This window comes from Balaenoptera musculus, chromosome 15 (genome assembly GCF_009873245.2).
Source record: "Balaenoptera musculus isolate JJ_BM4_2016_0621 chromosome 15, mBalMus1.pri.v3, whole genome shotgun sequence".
Taxonomy (NCBI): domain Eukaryota; kingdom Metazoa; phylum Chordata; class Mammalia; order Artiodactyla; family Balaenopteridae; genus Balaenoptera; species Balaenoptera musculus.
In genome coordinates this window covers 15,224,166-15,244,547 of record NC_045799.1, presented here as the reverse complement: position 1 = coordinate 15,244,547, position 20,382 = coordinate 15,224,166, and the positions used below count along the sequence as shown (strand labels likewise).

The 20,382-nt window shown below is 44.1% G+C and overlaps 2 protein-coding genes across 2 annotated transcripts in view; one reads left to right on the top strand and one right to left on the bottom strand.

The window, feature by feature from the left end:
* SYS1 (SYS1 golgi trafficking protein) overlaps positions 1–20,382 on the top strand; it is a 37,268-nt gene that overhangs the window by 8,755 nt on the left and 8,131 nt on the right. The gene's annotated exons all lie outside the window — the stretch shown is intronic.
* Positions 574–20,382, bottom strand: part of TP53TG5 (TP53 target 5) — a 26,334-nt gene continuing 6,525 nt past the window's right edge. The window contains exons 3-6 of the mRNA XM_036825105.1: positions 4,003–4,077; positions 3,670–3,800; positions 1,468–1,963; positions 574–744 (exon numbers count right to left, since the gene is read on the bottom strand). Coding sequence (XP_036681000.1) covers positions 643–744; positions 1,468–1,963; positions 3,670–3,800; positions 4,003–4,077 — 804 coding nt within the window. The 3' untranslated portion in view covers positions 574–642. The remainder of the gene's footprint in view (positions 745–1,467; positions 1,964–3,669; positions 3,801–4,002; positions 4,078–20,382) is intronic.

Genomic DNA, 20,382 nt, shown 5'->3' with positions numbered 1-20,382 from the left:
ATGGACGTGCTTTGTCACACGGGAGCAGTAGGACGAAGTACCAATTCCCTGCCTGACTCGGTGCTTTCCGTGACCCAGGCGGGGCACATTTCACATTTCCGGCTGGCATTTATTGACACCCGGAGCCGTGATAATCAGCGCGCAATGCACGTGCGTGACGGGCTGGATGCTGCGTTGCACCTTTTCCCCTTCTTCGGGAAATGGAACGGGGAGCAGCCAGGAGACCTAGATTAGAGTTCTTGCTGTGCCACTTCCCAGCGGCGTGAGCCTGCGCAAGCCCTTCCCTTCTCAGCGCCGCGGTGGTTTCCTCCTCTCCTTGGCCTGCAGGGCCATTGTGAGGCACCTGGCACCCAGGAAGCGCACAACCAACGCTCCCCTTCTATGACTTCACGGAGCGCCACCGCTCAGGAGGCCAGCTTGCAGAGGCGGGGGAGGGGAGCAGCCCGCTTGCTTCTTTGTTACGGCTTCTACACTGACCGTAGGGACCTGGGGATGGGGTGGAATTAACCTGAAGTCGTGATTCACACTCTCCCCCCCCTCCCCCACCTTACCTCCGCGGAGGGCCTCTTTCCTCCATCCTTTCCAGCCCCAGATAAAGAGGCAGAGCCAGCGGCAGTATTCTTCAGCGCCATATGGGAGATTTTATTTGTAGACTCGCGAATTTTCCCGCCCATCCCTCCCGTTCAGATGGTTGCGCAATCTCTGCCCTCTCCGCACACCTCTGGCTCCCATCCAAGGTCGCACCTGCGAGCAGAGACCTCAGCGTCAGTTAGGAGCTAAGACCGCCCCCAGAGGGCGCTGGCGTCCAGGGAGAGGGCTCAGGGACCAGGGCGCTGCGGTGTCTGGCAGATTGGAGATGTCCGGTTTGCTGAAGGGGCAGCTTCCCATTCAGCTGGACCCCCCGGCCCATCACCCCCTTCCTTTCTCGGGACCTCAGTGGAGGGGCTGGAGTATTTCTTCTTCTTTTTCTTTTGCTAAGGAACTTTTGTTCAGAGTAGGTCTTATTTGAGGCATGAATAAATAAAACATGGAGAGTTTATCTAAGAGGGGATGAGATGCAGAAGAGCCTTACTTGACCACGCCCCCTCCCCTTAGCCCCACATTTGGAAATCCCTAAACTCACTTACTCAGACTTCTGTGAGATTCTGAGCCATAGCAGATGGCCCCTCCTGAGGCCTCCAGGCAGTGGATGACCCACCTCAGAACCCCACTCCCAGTGCCCTCCTTCCCCAGAGCCCCTACTTGGGTCCTGAGGGGGCCCAGCCTGGCCACTGCCCTGCTGTGTGGACTTGGTCAATGGCTTCCGCCTCTCTGCGCTTCCCTCTCTGGGCATGAAGGCAGGGCCTCCCAGCACTGCCAGCCACAGCCCCCAAGACTCTGGATCCTAAGCCCTCTGACTCTGGGCCCAGCTCAGGGCCTGGCTTGGGGCTTGTGTCTCACCCTAGCCTGGCAGTGGCATTGTCACACCTTGTATGGACGGACCATTGGCAGCTCAAGTGATGCGGAGCAGAGGCGGGTGCAGCGGCGCTTGACCCAGCGCAGGGCGGATGATCTGCACATCACCCGGGGCCCTGGGAGGTGGACTCGTGTGGGCAGCCCCTCAAACCAGATACACTGGTCTGCTGTTTCCAGCTGCTTCATGTCCTTCATGGGAGTTCTGTACTGGCGGGTCTTCAGGAAGACGACTCGGGGGTCCCCAGTGGGTGATTGCCCCTGCTGGGCTCCAGGGTCAGTGGGCAGGCCATGACCCTTTGATGTCACGGGGACCTCAGGCTGCATCTGCTCCTCCCTCTGTGGCACTGCTGTCTGTGCCGTGTGCCTCTCCCCCGGTGCCGCCTTGGGCCTTGACTCCTCAGACTCCCTTAGGGGCTCTGATTTCTTGGAGTCCAGTTTCTTGTTGGGACACCCAGCCTCCTGAAGATCTTTTTTATTTTGTTCTGCTTTATCCCAGACGTCGTCGTACCTGGCAGGGAGAGGAACGGCAGTCAGCAGAGCAAGACCAAGGCCCTGGTCCTCCAGCTAGCCCCGAGACGGCTGTTCTGCAGTCAGCTCAGGGAGCCTGTTAGGAAAGCTAGAGAGAGCCTCAAAACAAGCTTCTCTACCACTCAGAGGTCTTGTTCCTGGGGGCAGGGGATGTGGTGATAAGTACCGCCAGAAGGGATGTGAGAGGTTGGAAAGGCCTAAGGCAATGGCTAGTAGTTAGGCCACCTAGAAATATATATTGCCTGCATCGGCCACTAGGTTAGGGTTCTGCCTCTTTGGATTTCAATAGATGGAGTGGACTGGTCCAGTGTTTTGTTTTCTGTTTTGTTTTTTTTTTTTTCAAATTGTGTTCCAAGAAATCTTAGAAAGTATCTCAAATGGCCACCCCCCCCCCCACCCCTGGAGGGGCAGGGTGAGGGGCAGGATAGCTTCCCTCCAACAACGCAGTTGGGGCTTGGGGACAGAAATTTGAAGAGAGGCTCTGCTGCTTTAAAAAGGGTTGGAGGGACTTCCCTGGTGGCACATTGGATAAGACTCCGTGCTCCCAATGCAGGGGGCCTGGGTTCGATCCCTGGTCAGGGAACTAGATCCCACATGCATGCTGCAACAAAGGAGCTGGCGAGCTGCAACTAAGGAGCCCTCCTGCCACAACTAAGACCTGGTGCAACCAAATAAATAAATAAATATTAAAAAAAAAAAAAAAAAAAAGGGTTGGAAATCTCTGGGACTAGATGATCCTGACGCTTCTGGCTCAGTGTTCCCTGAGCGCCTGCATCTAGGAGGCCAACTCAGAGGGAGGAGGCAGAGGGGTGGAGTTAACTAGAGGTGTTAGGAGACTTTCCCCAGGGGTGCCTGTTGTAGACTGAGTCCCCTGCAATGTGGCAGCCCCCGTCCTAGCTGAGTGTGTGTGGAGAGAGAGAGGCCTCAGGCTCAGGATAATGACAATACTGAGGTTAATAATGGCCACCGCTGATTGGGTGCCCATTGGGTGTCAGGCCCAGGACCCTCACAACAGTCCTGCAAAGCAGGAGGCAGGGAAGTGGCAGAGCGGCTTGGAGAGCACAGGCTTTGGAGACAAACTGGGGTTCAAATTTGCTTCTGCCCCTTACCATCTGTGTGATTTGGGGCAGGAAAGGTAACCTGTCAGAGCCTTAGTTTCCTCATGTGTAAAACTGGGATAATTCCGTCTACCTAATAGGATTTTTGTGAAGAATAAACCAAGTGGGAAAATGCTTTGCACTTAGCAGGTGCCTCATGTCAGCTTTCTTAGCATCCTGATGTGACTTGTGAGGAAACTGAGCCTCAGCAGGATGACTAGTTTGCAGGTGAATCTCTGCGCGGTGTTGACTTGGGAGAGGCAGAAGGGGTGGCCCCTCTGGCTCAGAGCACCAGGTGGTGGTTAGTCCCGTGGTTGGATGAGGATGACCAGGGTGATGACAGCAGCTCTGATGTCAGCCGGGAACGGCTTCCAATCCTAGCTCCGCCACTTCCCAGTCCAGTTAACGGGACGAGTTACAACATCTCTTAAGCCTCAGCTCGTCATCAGTAAAATAGGGCTAATAAATAACTACCTTTCTCGCAGAGCCTAGTCAAAATGCAGGTTTCGAAATTCTTTAGCACAGTGCCTGTTCCTAGCAAAGGTGGCTATCGGGCCCGTGTTAGGGGCCATGGGCGGGCCATGCTCACCCGGAGGAGACCCCGAGCATCTTCGGAACTCTGAGCAGTGAATTCCAACACCTTCTGGCCAGGTTATGCAGCTGTTGGGTCCGAGGGTTCGAGCTCTTGAGCAGCTTCAAGAGCGACAAGTTTTTTAGCACCTGCCAGGGGCGAGGAGCCAGAAAAACGGAAGCTTCAGCTTTCCTGGGATAGCGGCCCACCCCGCCCCCCGGACTTTGGCTCAGCTCAGCTCAGGGCAGGGCCAGGTGACTCCTTCCGGGTCACTTGGCCTGGCAGCCAGGAGCAGCACTGCATGGGGGCTCAGGCTCTCCTAAGCAGACACCGGAATGAGGCACCTCTCACCGCTTTAAGTCGGTTCCGCACAATTACTTTGCTGACAGGCTGCTGTATCTTTTCCTGTGCTTCCTCATCTTGCATCTGACAGAGAGAGAGAGAGGGAGAGAGAGAGAGAGAGAGAGGGAGAGAGAGAGCGGGAGGGAATGCTAACACAGTAGGAACCCCCCGAACGCCTCCATAATGCCTCCCCATTGGGCTGGGCTTGGTGTGACCAACCCTAGACTGGGAGTTTTGTCACCTTGGTTTGGGGGTAGAAACAGGGAGCCCATTCTAACTCTCCTGGCCCCCCTTCACCCTTCACCTCTCCCTCTTCCCCCCAGGCTGGAAGGCCCCCATCCTGGGCATGGTTGGACTCTTTGTTGAGACCCCCACTGGGTCTAGTCCCAAATCCAACCTTGGAAACCACTCTATTCTTGGGCCTCTTCTTTGCTGGTGGACTCGTGCTGGAGCTGTGAGGCCTCAGAGACAGCTGGAGCGAGACTGGTACCAGGCACTGCCTGCCCCCTGCCCCTCTCAGCTCAGCCAGCGCTCAGGCTGGGCACCAGGATGATTGTGCTGGGGCTCCCAGGGAGGGGGCTGTGACATCACTGAAATGTGTGACAGTGGCAGGGCTGAGTCGTCAAGGAGTATGTGGGTGGCAGTGGTGGAGGGTGAGGAGGAAACTCCTGTGTGTGGAGAAGCCTAGTCGGTGCCAGGCAGAGGCGTATATTGTCACCACCTCCCTGTGAGGTAGGAAGATCCCCCCGTCTTTTTTTTTTTTTTTTTTTTTAATAAAGAAGCCAGGGTTCAAAGAAATTAAATAATTTATCCACACAGCTGGATAATGTTGGAGCTGGAAACGTAAGGTCTGACCGTCAACCCATGAAATGTGGGTTCCCAACTATGCTCATCTGTTCATTCATGTCACATACGTTGACTGTGTATCTGCTATGTGTTAGGTGTGTTCTAAGCGCTGGAATAAAAAAAAACCAATTCCTACCATCAAGGAACTTACATTCTAGTGGAGAGTGTGTGTGCTTGTAAAGGTTTAACAATGGGCTCTCTGAAACAAAGTGTGTATATGTGTGTGTGAATATGTGTTTATCATAAATTTTACTGAAAGAAATCTAATAAAATTCTACAATACTCTTTATTGTGAATTCGGTATAGCCAGTTTATTCTTATAGTATACTTTTCTTGAATTTTGCCTAACTCTTGCATCCATAGTCAACCTATGGTTGTAACTGATGAACAAGTGTAGTTCCAACATGAATGTTGATGTAAGAAAGTGAAAAAGTGAAAGAACAAAGATGTTGGAATTCAACTGATTTCTCAATGACCTGATCGACTTATTTGCTGTACTAGATCACAGTTTTCAAAAGCGGGAGTATATTTGCTCAGCTTTTTTTGTGTGTGTGTGACTATTTACAATGTACAGGCATACCTCAGAGATATGGCAGGTTCGGTTCCAGACCACTGCAATACAGTGAGTTACCTGAATCTTTTGGTTTCCCAGTGCATATGAAAGTTATGTTTACACTATACTGTAGTCTATTAAGTGTGCAATAATAGCATTATGTCTAAAAAAATGTACATACCTTAATTTAAAAATACTTAATTGCTGAAAAACACTAATCATCATCTGAGCCTTCAGGAAGTCGTAGTAGCAACATCAAAGGTCACAGATCACCATAACAAGTATAATAGTGAAAAAGTTTGAAATATTGTGAAAATTACCAAAATGTGACACAGTGACACGAAGCAAGCAAATGCTGTTGAAAAAATGGTGCCTATGGACTTGTTCAACTAGGGTTTCCACAAACCTTCAATTTGTAAATACCGCACTATCTGTGAAGCGCAGTAAAGCGAAATAAAATGAGATCTGCCTGTAGCAGCTATAGACAGGACACATTTACATTTAATCTACATTATTAACATTTCCTCCATTACTTTCTTAAGGCTAGACCGGGGGTCGGCAAATTTCTTCTGTAAGGAGCAAGATAGTAAATATGTTAGACTTTGCAGGCCATGTAGTTGCATCTACTCAACTGTTCTTGGGATGTGAAAGCAGCCACAGATATGGAAATGAGTGGGCCTGGCTGTATTGCAATAAAGTTTATTTACAGAAATGGTGGGCTGGATTTGGCCCATGGCCAACTGCTGGTCTAGACAATCAACAGAACAATAAATCAAAACCTGATTTATCACACTTACCTATTTCTGTGGTGTAAATACTCCTACCAGGGCTGATTTCAAGCTACCAGTGTGATGTCACTGAATGCAGAGTTGAACAGAGTTGAACAGAAATGCCATTATATATTATATATTTCTACCATATTTCTACAGCTGTAAAGATTCTCAAGATCATAGATAATAGCAAAATGTAGTAAAAATTAGAAAGTGATGAGTTTGAGCATTTTTCACCTTTGCTTTTATCTTTTATTTTTTAAAAATTTATTTTTTATTTATTTATTTTTGGCTGGGTTGGGTCTTCGTTGCTGCATGCAGGCTTTCTCTAGTTGCGGTGAGCGGGGGCTACTCTTCATTGCAGTGCGTGGGCTTCTCATTGCGGTGGCTTCTCTTGTTGTGGAGCACGGGCTCTAGGTGTTTGGGCTTTGGTAGTTGTGGCACATGGGCTCAGTAGTTGCGGTGCACGGGCTTAGTTGCTTTGTGGTATGTGGGATCTTCCCGGACCAGGGCTCGAACCCGTGTCCCCTGCATTGGCAGGTGGATTCTTAACCACTTCGCCACCAGGGAAGCCCCTCACCTTTGTTTTTAATATCATTAACTTAATGAAGTTGGTATACTTTAATTTTTAATGATGGCATTGCTTAACAACCAGCCAACCAAGTTCCTAAAAACGTCATAGGCTTTTGTAAGCCCTCAGAGTCGGTTCCAGCATGCTTCTGTTAACGTTGGATGGGAGTAAGTGTGTGGAGAAAAGTAAACAGTGTGGGCCGGAAAGGGAGAACAAAGGTAGAAGCTTTGCTGTATTAAAAAGGATGGAATGGGACCATTTCACCGACAAGATGAGATTTGAGGAGAGACCTGGAAGAGGTGAGGGAAGGGGGGAAGGAGTGGCGTCAGGAGATGAGGGCAGAGGCGGAGTCGTGGTGAAGGGCTGGGGACAGATCATGGGAGATTTTAACAGCTCAGGCTGCTCTGAGTAATCTGCCCAGCTGGCTGCATCTGAATAATCAGAAGAGCTTGTGAGATAGAGCTTCTCGGGCACTACCTCACTCAGTCAGCCAGTCTGGTACCTAACCCAGTGTGGGAACCAAATCCACACCATACCCGGGTGGAGGGGTGTGCGTGCATCTGGGGTGCTTAGCTCTGCCTTTTAGGGGTGATGGACCAAGACCAGACTACTGAACAGCTTCTTACATGTACATGCCCTTTATTATTAGGGCAAAGATAAGCGGGTGGTAAAACACGCTGTGGACCAGGGAAGAAACCGAGGAGGTGACTTGGGAAGGAAGGCACAGAGCACACCCCCGCCCCCTCCCTCTGTCTGCCTCAGCACTCTCCGTGTCTCCTCTGCTTCCCTCTCCCTGCGCGATTTCAGCTCTTCCTGGACCCTGCTGGACTCTGGTGGGCTGCATCAGGGTCATCTACCCCCGCCACTCAGCACCTGGGCACCAAGGGCTGGGGCCCCGCTGGGCGCTCCCCACTGAGGATGGCACACAGGCCCAGGGGAGAGGTCCTTCTAGAATATGGGTTCCTCAAGGGCAGGGACTTTTGGCTGTTCTCTTCATTGCTAACCCCTCAGAGCCTAGAATAGTGCCTGACTGACAATAGGTACCCACTAAGTATTTCGTGAAAAAGTGAAATAAATGGCATTACCTATGATAAGGGTTGGGGGGCGGGCGCTGCTGGAACACAGAGGAGCAGTGTGTGGAGGCCAGGGAAGTCTTCACAGAGATGGTGACGAGGAACAAAGGAGAAGTATGGTCTCCAGGCAGAGGGCTGTGGGGTGGGCAGGGCACTCTCAAAAGACGGGATTTTAAAAGTACAGGTGTGGGAGGGAATTATGAACTGGTGTATGTGCTGGAGTGGAAAGTAGGAGCCCAGAGTGGCGGTGACCAAACCCGGAGGAATGAGCGAGACACAGACTGCTAAGGGCTCGATCTCACACTGAGGGGCTTGGAGTTTGTCCTGAGGGTCAGAGCATCCTGGGAGCGTTCCAGCAACCGAGGCAACGGGGCTTGATTGAGCTCCAGGGGCTGGCCCGCCGCCTCCGCCGTTCTGTTCTAGTCTGTTCTTTTCATCGTCACTCACTTCCCTCCCTTTGGAAGCTTAGGGAGTTCATCCCCAAGGGGGCAGGGCATTCTCCCTGACCAGATATTGTACCCCAGCAATGGCTCCTAAAGCAAATTCCCATATTCTGTCTTGTTTGTCTCTTCCGTTTACACAGGAAAAACCATTTATGGGAATAGCGACACCCAAGGACACACAGCTGGTCAGCCTTTTGGACTAAATCCAAGGCACTTGAGTGAGAAACCACCACTCTGTTTTTCTCAGTTGTGGTAAATACACGTAACAAAATTTACCATCTTAAACATTTTAAGTGGGCAGTTCAGTAGTGTTCAGTACATTCACACTGTTGCGTAACCATCACCACCATCCATCTCCAGAACTCTTTTCATCTTGCAAAACTGAAACTCAATACTAAATAACAACTCCCCATTCCCTACTCCCCCTCAGCCCTGGCAACCACCCTTCTACCTTCTGTCTCTATGAATTTGACTGCTCTAGGGACCTCATGTGAATGGAATCATACAATATTTGTCTTGCTGTGATGGTTTATTTCACTTAGCATAATGTCCTCAAGGTTCATCATGTTATAGCAGAATTCCCTTCCTTTAAGGCTGAATAATATTCTGTTGTACGTATAGACCATATTTTGCTTATCTACTCCTCCACTGGTGGGCACTTGGGTTGCTTCCGCCTTTTTGGCTACTGTGAATAATGCTGCTATGAACATGGATGTACAAATATCTCTCTTTTTAAATTTTTTTAAAAAAATTTATTTATTTTTGGTTGTGTTGAGTCTTTGTTGCTACGCGCGGGCTTTCTCTAGTTGCGGTGAGCAGGGGCTACTCTTCGTTGCAGTGCACGGGCTTCACATGCGGTGGCTTCTCTTGTTGCGGAGCACGGGCTCTAGGCATGCAGGCTTAAGTAGCTGTGGCTCGCGACTCTAGAGCGCAGGCTCAGTAGTTGTGGCGCACGGGCTTAGTTGCTCTGCGGCACGTGGGATCTTCCCGGGCCAGGGCTCGAACCCATGTCCCCTGCTTTGGCAGGCGGATTCTTAACAACTGTTCCACCAGGGAAGCCCCAATATCTCTCTTTAAGACCCTACTTTAAATTCTTTTGAGTGTACACTCACAAGTGGAATTTCTGGGCCGTATGGTAATTCTATTTTTAATTTCTTTTAATATTTATTTATTTATTTATTTAGGCTGCGCTGGGTCTTAGTTGCAGCATGTGGACTTCTTAGTTGTGGCATGCAGACTCTTAGTTGAGGCATGAGGGATCTAATTCCCTGACCAGAGATCAAACCTGGGCCCCCTGCATTGGGAGCTCGGAGTCTTACCCACTGGACCACCAGGGAAGTCCCTCTATTTTTAATGTTTTGAGGAACCACCATTCTGTTTTCTATAGTGGCTGCACTATTTTACATTCCCACCAACAGTGCACAGGGTTTCAGTTTTGCCACATCCTCACCAACACTTGTTATTTTTCCTCCCTCCCTCCTTTCTTTCTTTCTTTCTTTCTTTCTTTCTTTCTTTCTTTCTTTCTTTCTTTCTTTCTATAGTAGCTATCCTGATGGCTGTGAGGGTCTACTCTTTTTTTGTCATTGTTTTATTTTGTTTCATCTCATAGTTTGTACTTTACTTTCTTTAAAGTTAGGTTTATTGGGGTATATTTCAAAGCGGGATACATATTTAATTTTTTTCTTATAATTTTCTTTTTTAAAAAATTAATATATTTATTTATTTATTTTTGGCTGCGTTGGGTCTTTGTGGCTGCACGTGGGCTTTCTCTAGTTGCAGTGAGCAGGGGGCTACTGTTTGTTGGGTTGTGCGGGCATCTCATTGCCCCGTGGCTTCTCTTGTTGCGGCACGGGCTCTAGGCATGCGGGGTTCAGTAGTTGTGGCTCGCGGGCTCTAGAGCGCAGGCTCAGTAGCTGTGGCGCATGGGTTTAGTTGCTCCGCAGCATGTGGAATCTTCCCGGACCAGGGCTTGAACCCGTGTCCCCTGCATTGGCCGGCGGATTCTTAACCACTGAGCCACCAGGGAAATCCCCCATCTCCATTTCTATATTTTTATTATTTCAGGAATGTTATATATATGAAATCATACAGTATGTAACATTGCAAGCTTGGCTTTTTTTTGTACTCAGAATAATGCCCTTGATATCCATCCAGTTGTTGTGTGTATCAATAATTTGTTGCTTTTTTGCCGAGTATTATTCCACGGTATGGATGTACCACAATTTGTTTAACCATTCACCCACTGAAGAACATTTGGGTTGTTTCTCATTTAGGGCTATTACAAATAAAGCTGACATGAACACTCATGTACAGGTTTTACATGGACATAGTTTTAATTTCTCTGTAATCAATGCCAAGGAGTATGATTGCTAGATTATATGGTAAGTATATGTTTAGTTTTCTAAGAAACCGCCGAACTATTTTCCAGAGTGACTATATCATTTTACATTCCACCAGCAATGTTTGAATGATATAGCTTCTTTGCATCCTGACCTGCTTTTAGTATGGTCACTAATTTTTAATTAACTGGTATAAAATAGATGTGTAGTGATATCTCATCATGCTTTTAATTTGCATTTCCCTACTGGCTATTGATGTTGAGCATATTTTAATGTGTTTATTTGCCATCTCTATATCCTCTTTGGTGAAATATTTGTTCAGATCTTTTGCTCATTTTCTAATTGGATTGTTTGTTTTTTTACTGTTGAGTTTTGAGAGTTCTTTATATATTCTAGATATGAGTCCTTTGTAAGATGTGTGGCTTGCAAATATTTTCTTCCCACATCTGTATACCTTTAATTTCCTTTTCTTATTTTATTGTTCTGGCTATGACTTCCAGTACTATTTTGAATAAAAGTGGTGAGAGCAGACATCCTTGCCTTGTTCTTGATCCTAAGGGGAAAGCATCTTATCTTTCACCATTAAGTATGATGTTAGCTGTAGGTTTTCTGTAGGTGGTCTTTATCAAGTTCAAAGTTACCCTCTATTCTTAGTTTGTTGAGTTTTTATCATGAATAGCCATTGAATTTTATGATTTTTCTGCATCAGTTGATATGATCATGTGATTTTTTTCTTTTGTTAATTACTATGGTTGATTACATTAACTGACTTGAATATTGAACTAGGCTTGCACCTCTGAATAAACCTCACTTGGTTTTGGTGTTTAATTCTTTTTATATTTGCTAGACTCAATTTGCTCATATTTTGTTGAAGATTTTTATGTCTATTTTTATGATGGATATAGGTCCTTTTTTTTTTTTTTTTTTTTTATAGGTCCTTTTATATGGTACCTGTACTACCCTTGAACTGGTATGGTTTGAGAGTGGACTTAAATTAGTTGTAAACATATGTTACAGACTAGGGAAACAGCTAAAAATTTTTAAAAAGAAGTACAATTTATAAGCTAAAGAAGGAGAGGAAAATAGAATTTTATAAAATGCTTAATTAAAACAAAAGAAGCAGAAAAAGAGGGAAAGAAAGAAAAAGAAACAAAGAACAAGTGCAACAAATAGAAAAGTTATAAACATGGTAGATGTTTATACTAATTATATCAGTAATCACTTTGTGACTGGCCTAAATATTAAATATTGAAGGACTGAGACTGTCAGAGTAGATAAAAAAAATAAGACCCAACTATATACTGTCTTTAAAAAATCCCACTTTAAATAAAAAGGCACAGATAATTTAAAAGAAAAGGGATGGAGAAAGATGTGCCATGCTAACACCAATAAAAAAAAAAAAAAAAAGCTGGAGTAGCTATCTTAATTTCAGACAAAGCAGACTTCAGAACAAGGAATATTATCGGGGATGAAGGGCATTAAATAATAATAAAGGAGTCCATTCTCCATGAAGACAAACAATCTTTAATGTGTGTGTCCCTAACAACAGAGTGGCAAAATATGTGAGGTAAAAACTGGTGAAACTCCGGGGACTTCCCTGGTGGTCCAGTGGCTAAGACTCCATGCTCCCAATGCAGGGAGCCCAGGTTTGATCCCTGGTCAGGGAACTAGATCGCACATGCCACAACCAAGATTTCGCATGCTGCAACTAAAAGATCCCGCATGCTGCAACGAAGATCCTACACATGGCAACAAAGATCCCACGAGCCGCAACTAAGACCCGGCGCAGACAAATAAATAAATAAATAAATATTTAAAAAAACAACAACAAAAAAAACTGGTGGAACCCCAAAGAGAAATAGATAAATCCACTACTACAGTTGGAGACTTCAACACTACTCTTTCAATACTTGATAAATCAAGCAGGCAGAAAATCAGTGAGGATATAGTTGAACACCACCATCAGTCAACTTGATCTAATTGGCTTTTATACTATAAAATTCTATAAAATTTATAGAATACTTCATCCAAGAACAGCAGAATACCCATTCTTTTCAAGCTCATATGGAACGCTCAAGATAAACCACATTCTGGCCCATAAAGCCTACCTGATCAGATTTTTAAAAGTAGGAATCATACAAAGTGTGTTCTCAAGCCAGAATGGAAACAAACTAGAGACCAATAACAGATAGCTGGAAATTCCAAGATATTTGGAGATTAAACAACACACTACTAAGTAACACATGGATCAAAGAAGAAATCTTAAAAGAAATTTAAAAATATTTTGAACAATATGAACATACAGCTTATCAAAATTTGTGGGATGCAGTGAAAACAGTGCTTAGAGGGAAATTTATAGCACTAAATGCGTATATTAGAAAAGAAGAAAGATCAGAAATCAATCTAAGCTTTCACCTTATAAAACTAGAGAAAGAAGAGCAATTTAAGCCTAAAGCAAGCAAAATAAAAGAAGTGATAAAAATCAGAGGAGAAGTCAATGAAATTGAAAATCGGAAAACAATAGAGAAAATCAATGAAACCAAAAACGGATCCTTTGGAAAAATAAATAAAATTGACAGACCTCTGGCCAGACTAACCAAGAAAAAAAAGAAGACACAAATTACCAATATTAGAAATTTAAGGGAGTTCCCTGGTGCCCCAGTGGTTAAGAATCCACCTTCCAATGCAGGGGACCCAGGTTCGATCTCTGGTCGGGGAACTAAGATCCCACGTGCCACGGGGCAACTAAGCCAGTGCGCTCTAGAGCCAGCGCACATGGCAGCGAAGATCCCAAGTGCTGCAACTAAGACCCGACGCAGTCAAATAAATAAATAAATAAATATTAAAAAAAAAATTTAAGAGGGGCCGTCACTACTGATCTCAGGGACATCTAAAGGATAATAAAGGAACATCGTGAATAACTCTATGCCCTCAAATCTGTTAACTTAGATGAAATGTGTCTATTGTGTTTTGTTTTATTTCAGTACTGTCTTTGTCTGGTTTTGGTATCAAGGTAATACTAGCTTTATAAAATAAGTGGAGAAGTGTTCCCTCCTTTTTCTGAAAAAGATTGTATAAAATTGGTATTAATTCTTCTAAAAATGTGGTGTAGATTTCTCCAGTGAAACCATCTGGGCCTGGGGATTTCTTTTTCAAGAATTTTGTGTGTTTTTGGTGTTTTGTTTTTAATTAACTACAAATTCAATTTCTGTAATAGTTATAGAGTTATTTAAATTATTTCATGTTGGATGAATTTTGGCAGTTTGTACTTTTTGAGGAATTGGTCCTTTTCATCTAAGTTGTCCAACTTATGTGTGTAGAATTGTTCCTATTGGTCCCTTATTATCTTTACAACATCTGCAGAGTCTGTAGGGATATCTTCTGTTGCACTCATGATATTGACAGTTTAGGTCACTCTCTCTCTTCTTTTTTCTTTGTCAGTATTGTCAGCGGTTTGTCAATTTTATTGATCTTTTCAAAAGGGAGAATTCAAAAATAGGGAGGGGGTGTAGGTCTTTGTTAAATTTGGGGAAATTTCAGCCATTATTTCTTTGAATGCTTTTTCAGTTCCACTTCTTTTCCCTCCACTTGAGACTCCAGTGACATAAATGTTAAATCTTTTGTTATTGTCTCACAGGTTGCTGAGGCTCTGTCCTTCCTTTCTCCCTTCCTCCCTCCCTCCCTTCTTTCCTTCCTTCCTTCTTCTTTAAAATCTAATTTTCCTTGTTTTTCAGATTGGGGAATTTCTACTGTTCTATCTTCAAATTCACCAATCCTTTCATATGTTATTTTCATTCTTCTATTGAGCCTATCCAGTGAGGGTTTTTTTTTTTAATTTTAAATTAAAAATTAAAAAATTTAAACTAATTTGTGTTAGTTTCATAGGGTTGCTGTAACAAATTACCAGAAACTTGATGGCTTAAAACAACAGAAGTTTATTTTCACACAGTACTGGCAGCCAAAAGTCCAAAAATCAAGGTGTTGGTTCCTTCTGGAATCTCCAAGGGAGAATCTGTTCCATGCCTCTTTCCTAGTGTTTGGTGATTGCCAGCGATCCTTGGCATTCCTTGGCTTGAGATCTATCATTCTGATATCTGCCACCATCTTCACATGGTGTTTTCCCCTGTGTGTCTTTTTATGTTTTCACATAGTCTTCTTATAAAGATACCAGTTATTGGACTTAGTGCCCACCCTAATCCAGTACAACCTCACCTTAACTAATTAAATCTGCAAAGACCCTATTTCCAAATAAGGTCACAATCTGTGGTATTAGGTAGTCATGAATTTTTGGAGGACACTATTCGACCCAGTACAGTTACTTTTTCTTCAGTTCTAATATTTCTATGTGGTTCTTCTTTGTATCTTCTATTTGCTTCCCTGAGATTTTTATTTTTTCATTTATTGGGTTGGCCAAAAAGTTCATTTGTGTTTTTCCATAACATCTTTTTGGCCAATCCGGTATTTCAAAAAGTTTGCAATTGCTTGTTTTTTTTTTTGTTTTAAATAAATAAATTTATTATTTATTTATTTTTGGCTGCGTTGGGTCTTTGTTGCCGTGCGCGGGCTTTCTCTAGTTGCGGCGAGCGGGGGCTACTCTTCGTTGCGGTGCGCAGGCTTCTCATTGTGGTGGCTTCTCTTGTTGCGGAGCATGGGCTCTAGGCTCACGGGCTTCAGTATTTGTGGCTCGCGGGCTCTAGAGCGCAGGCTCAGTAGTTGTGGTGCATGGGCTAAGCTGCTCTGCAGCATGTGGGATCTTCCCGGACCAGGGCTTGAACCCGTGTCCCCTGAATTGGCAGGTGGACTCTTAACCACTGTGCCACCAGGGAAGTCCTGCAATTGCTTGATGAAGCATTTTTATAATGACTGTTTTTATTTTATTTTATTTTTTTAAATATTTATTTATTTATTTATTTATGGCTGTGTTGGGTCTTCGTTTCTGTGCGAGGGCTTTCTCTAGTTGTGGCAAGTGGGGACCACTCTTCATCGCAGTGCACGGGCCTCTCACTATCGCGGCCTCTCTTGTTGCGGAGCACAGGCTCCAGACGCGCAGGCTCAGTAATTGTGGCTCACGGGCCCAGCTGCTCCGCAGCATGTGGGATCTTCCCAGACCAGGGCTCGAACCCGTGTCCCCTGCATTGGCAGGCAGATTCTCAACCACTGCGCCACCAGGGAAGCCCAATATAATGACTGTTTTTAAATCCCTGTCAGGTAATTCCAACAGCACTGTGATCCACTAGCATCTGTTGATTGTCTTTACTTGTCCAAGTTCAGATTTTCCTGGTTCTTGGTATGGTGAATTATTTTCATTTATGACCTGGATATTTCAGAAATTATGTGGTGAGACTCTGGATCTCATTTAACTCTTCTGTATTGGTATGCCTCTACTGTCCTGGGCCAGTGAGATAGGGGCACCAACTCTTTACCACCAGGTGGGCGTGCAGAAAGTCCAGGCTGCCCACATGGCCCCCACTGGCACCACCCTGTAGGGGGAGGGGAGGGTTGGAAGGTTGGTTGCCTCATTACTGCTGGGCGGACGTGGGCCTCCAGGCTCCACACTTGGCCACCTTTACATTGAGGGGAGGGAGCGGTGCCTCCTTACTGTTGGGTGGGGAGGGCAGCCTGCCTCCCCACATGGCCTCCACTGACATCATGGAAACTGTGGGGAGGGGTACTTGTTACTGCTGGGCAGTGATGAAGCCCAGGCTCCCCATTCCGCCTCCTCTCACATAACGCCATCTGGAGGTGAGAGGGAGAGGTGCCTTGTTCCCACGAGACAAACACTGGGAGTGAGGTTTTTCCTCTAGTATTTTGCTGGAGGGGGCACTTCATGTCAAAAGATTTCTGTCTTGCTAGGGTGCCTCTTTCCCAGTCCTTTGACAAGAGAGAACAGGCTTTTCATGGGGGGGATTTTTGTCTCTGCCTGCTTGGCTTCTCCAGAGCCCTAGCAAAAAGAAAACCCAGGGACTCACTGCTGTGTCATTTGTGTTCTCGGGTTCCTAGCTGGTCTGCCAACTATGTTTACGTTTGTTTTATATATATATATAATGCCCAGCATGTTAAGCTGCACTTAGTGGGAGGGAAAGAGAGGAAGGCATCTACTCCATCTTGTTCAGAACTAGAAATCCTTTTTTCATTTTATACTCTCTTTATCCTTCTAAGTCCAAGTGGAGATGTTTCTGGATATAGAATCCTTTTAAGAACTTGTGGGTCACTCTGAATCTTATTCAGATCCACACTATTAGACAAAAGCCATGCCCCAAATTTCTCTGAGATAAGCCCTTTTCTCTATTAGGCTTCTGCTGAATTGGCTAAGCGGCAACACCCTTAAGCTTTCTAGAATCCTTCTTGCTTGATTCAAAGGATCTGTGAGGCACACCCATCATTTCTTTAGAGGTCTTTTATCTGACTGAAGACTACTCTAATGCATTGTCTTGAATCTTCCTGAGATGCAAACAAAAGATTTGATAGTCACATTCTCGGACCATGTTCTTCTGGTAATGCTCTGGATTTGAGCTTTGCTAGGAAACCTTTTTTTTTTTTTAATTAATTTTTATTGGAGTAGAGTTGCTTTACAATGTTGTGTTAGTTTCTACTGTACAGCAAAACGAATCAGCTCTACATATACATATATCCCCTCTTTTTTCAATTTAGGAAACCGTTTTTTTTTTTTTTTTTATTCACACACACACACACTGTATTTTATTTTTACAAGACATAAATAGACTGACACCAAGCATTGTACATGGATGACCACAACAAAAGCAACAATTATTGCAATTACCAAACATGAAACACACTCATACTATGTCATAATATTGACATTCAGTCCAGTAATCCTCCACTGTAACAGCTCCTTTACTTTGCAGTGAAAATTGATTTGTATATTCTTTGCCTCTGAGTCCTTGTGGGATTTTTTTTTTTTTTTAAATTCAGACAGAAAGTCTCAAAAATTATACTCATCCTCATCAGTTCACTCAGTCCCATGTAATTAATTTTTTTTTCATCTTGATCTTTTGTTAGCACTTTTATGAGTTCATCAGTTTTTCATTAGAGTTCTGAAAATGCTTATTCATTCAGTTCAGCAGTACAGTCAGTTACCAGAAACCTGTACTTGTCAGAGTCTTTTCCATGAATTTCTTGAAGATGAAACCCTTTTATAGGAACATATTTGCAAAATCATCAGAGTACACCCAGAACTGTCTGTAAATGACAAAAGACTTAAAAATGACCACGGTTAAAGATTTGATGAAAGTTCATAATAATGCAGTTGACAAGAAAATTAGTTATTTCTGAGATATACATTTTAAAGTAATAACTAGGATTATTACTTATAACATTATACCAGAACATATAAGATTTTTAGAAATTTCATGTAATGTCTGAAACATTTATATTAACATATTTCCATACATATTTCCATACAAATACAAATATAAGATTTTTAGAAATTTCATGTAATGTCTGAAACATTTATATTAACATATTTCCATACATATTTCCATACAAATACAAATATAAGATTTTTAGAAATTTCATGTAATGTCTGAAACATTTATATTAACATATTTCCATACAAATAACCCAATGAAAGTTTAGTATTAGTTGTTTTGTTTGTTTTTTTATACTGCAGGTTCTTATTAGGCATCAGTTTCATACACATCAGTGTATACATGTCAATCCCAATTGCCCAATCCAGCACACCACCATCCCCACCTCACCGCAGTTTTCCCCCCTTGGTGTCCATATGACCATTCTCTACATTTGTGTCTCAACTTCTGCCCTGCAAACTGGCTCATCTGTACCATTTTTCTAGGTTCCGCATACATGCATTAATATACGATATTTGTTTTTCTCTTTCTGACTTACTTCACTCTGTATGACAGTCTCTAGATCCATCCATGTCTCAACAAATGACTCAATTTCGTTCCTTTTTATGGCTGAGTAATATTCCATTGTATATATGTACCACAACTTCTTTATCCATTCGTCTGTTGATGGGCATTTAGGTTGCTTCCATGACCTGGCTATTGTAAATAGTGCTGCAATGAACATTCGGGTGCATGTGTCTTTTTGAATTACGGTTTTCTCTGGGTATATGCCCAGTAGTGGGATTGCTGGGTCATATGGTAATTCTATTTTTAGTTTTTTAAGGAACCTCCATACTGTTCTCCATAGTGGCTGTATCAATTTACATTCCCACCAACAGTGCAAGAGGGTTCCCTTTTCTCCACACCCTCTCCAGCATTTGTTGTTTGTAGATTTTCTGATGATGCCCATTCTAACAGGAGTGAGGTGATACCTCATTGTAGTTTTGATTTGCATTTCTCTAATAATTAGTGATGTTGAGCATCTTTTCATGTGCTTCGTGGCCATCTGTATGTCTTCTTTGGAGAAATGTCTATTTAGGTCTTCTGCCCATTTTTGGATTGGGGTGTTTGTTTCTTTGATATTGAGCTGAATGAGCTGTTTATATATTTTGGAGATTAATCCTTTGTCCGTTGATTCATTTGCAAATATTTTCTCCCATTCTGAGGGTTGTCTTTTCGTCTTGTTTATGGCTTCCTTTGCTGTGCAAAAGCTTTGAAGTTTCATTAGGTCCCATTTGTTTATTTTTGTTTTTATTTCCATTACTCTAGGAGGTGGATCAAAAAAGATCTTGCTGTGATTTATGTCAAAGAGTGTTCTTCCTATGTTTTCCTCTAAGAGTTTTATAGTGTCCAGTCTTATATTTAGGTCTCTAATCCATTTTGAGTTTATTTTTGTGTATGGTGTTAGGGAGTATTCTAATTTCATTCTTTTACATGTAGCTGTCCAGTTTTCCCAGCACCACTTATTGAAGAGACTGTCTTTTCTCCATTGTATATCTTTGCCTCCTTTGTCATAGATTAGTTGACCATAGGTGCGTGGGTTAATCTCTGGGCTTTCTATCTTGTTCCATTGATCTATGTTTCTGTTTTTGTGTAGGAAACCGTTTTTTAACTTTACTATCATTTGTCATTTAGAGAGAGTGAGAATTTGCTACCATGAAGTCCTGGCTCCTTCATATTTAACAGTCCTTCCTCTTAGTTCAGGATTTCTCAACCTCAGCACTACTGACATTTCAGGCAGGATAATTCTTTTTCGTGGAGGGAGGAGGTGGTGGGTGGTAAGAGGGTTTTGTCTTGTGCATTATAAAATGTTTAGCAGCATCCCTGGCCTCTACTAATTAGATGCCAGTAGCAACCTCTCCAGATTTTTTTTTTTGGCCTTGCCATGCAGCACGTGAGATCTTAGTTCCCTGACCAGGGATCTAACCTTGAATTGGAACCACGGAGTCTTAACCACTGGACCGGCCAGGGAAGTCCCCTCTCCAGTTTTGACAACCAGAAATGTCTCCAGACATTGCCAAATGTCCCTACACACACACACACACACCCGCGCTCCCCACCCCCACCCCCGCCGCCTCCCCGCCCCAGGCGCCATCACTCTCATTTGAGAACTACTGCTTTAGTTTCTCTCTCCCCTCTTGCGTTTTACTATAAGGAGCAAGAAGACACCAGGTGACCCCTTCAGCACTTGATTTGGAAATATCCTTAGCCAGATCCCAACTCACTGGGCACGTTTTCTGCTTTCCACTTTACCACAGGCAACAGGGTTGCTAAACTGTGCCACAGCATAACAGGAATTCCTCTTTCCCCAGTTCCCAGTAGTGTTTACCTGACTTTCCTGTATACCCTGGCTGCAATCTTATCAAAGGCACGAGGCTTCTATTAAGAGCTTTTTCAAGGCATTTTGGGCTTTGAGTACACTCTTCC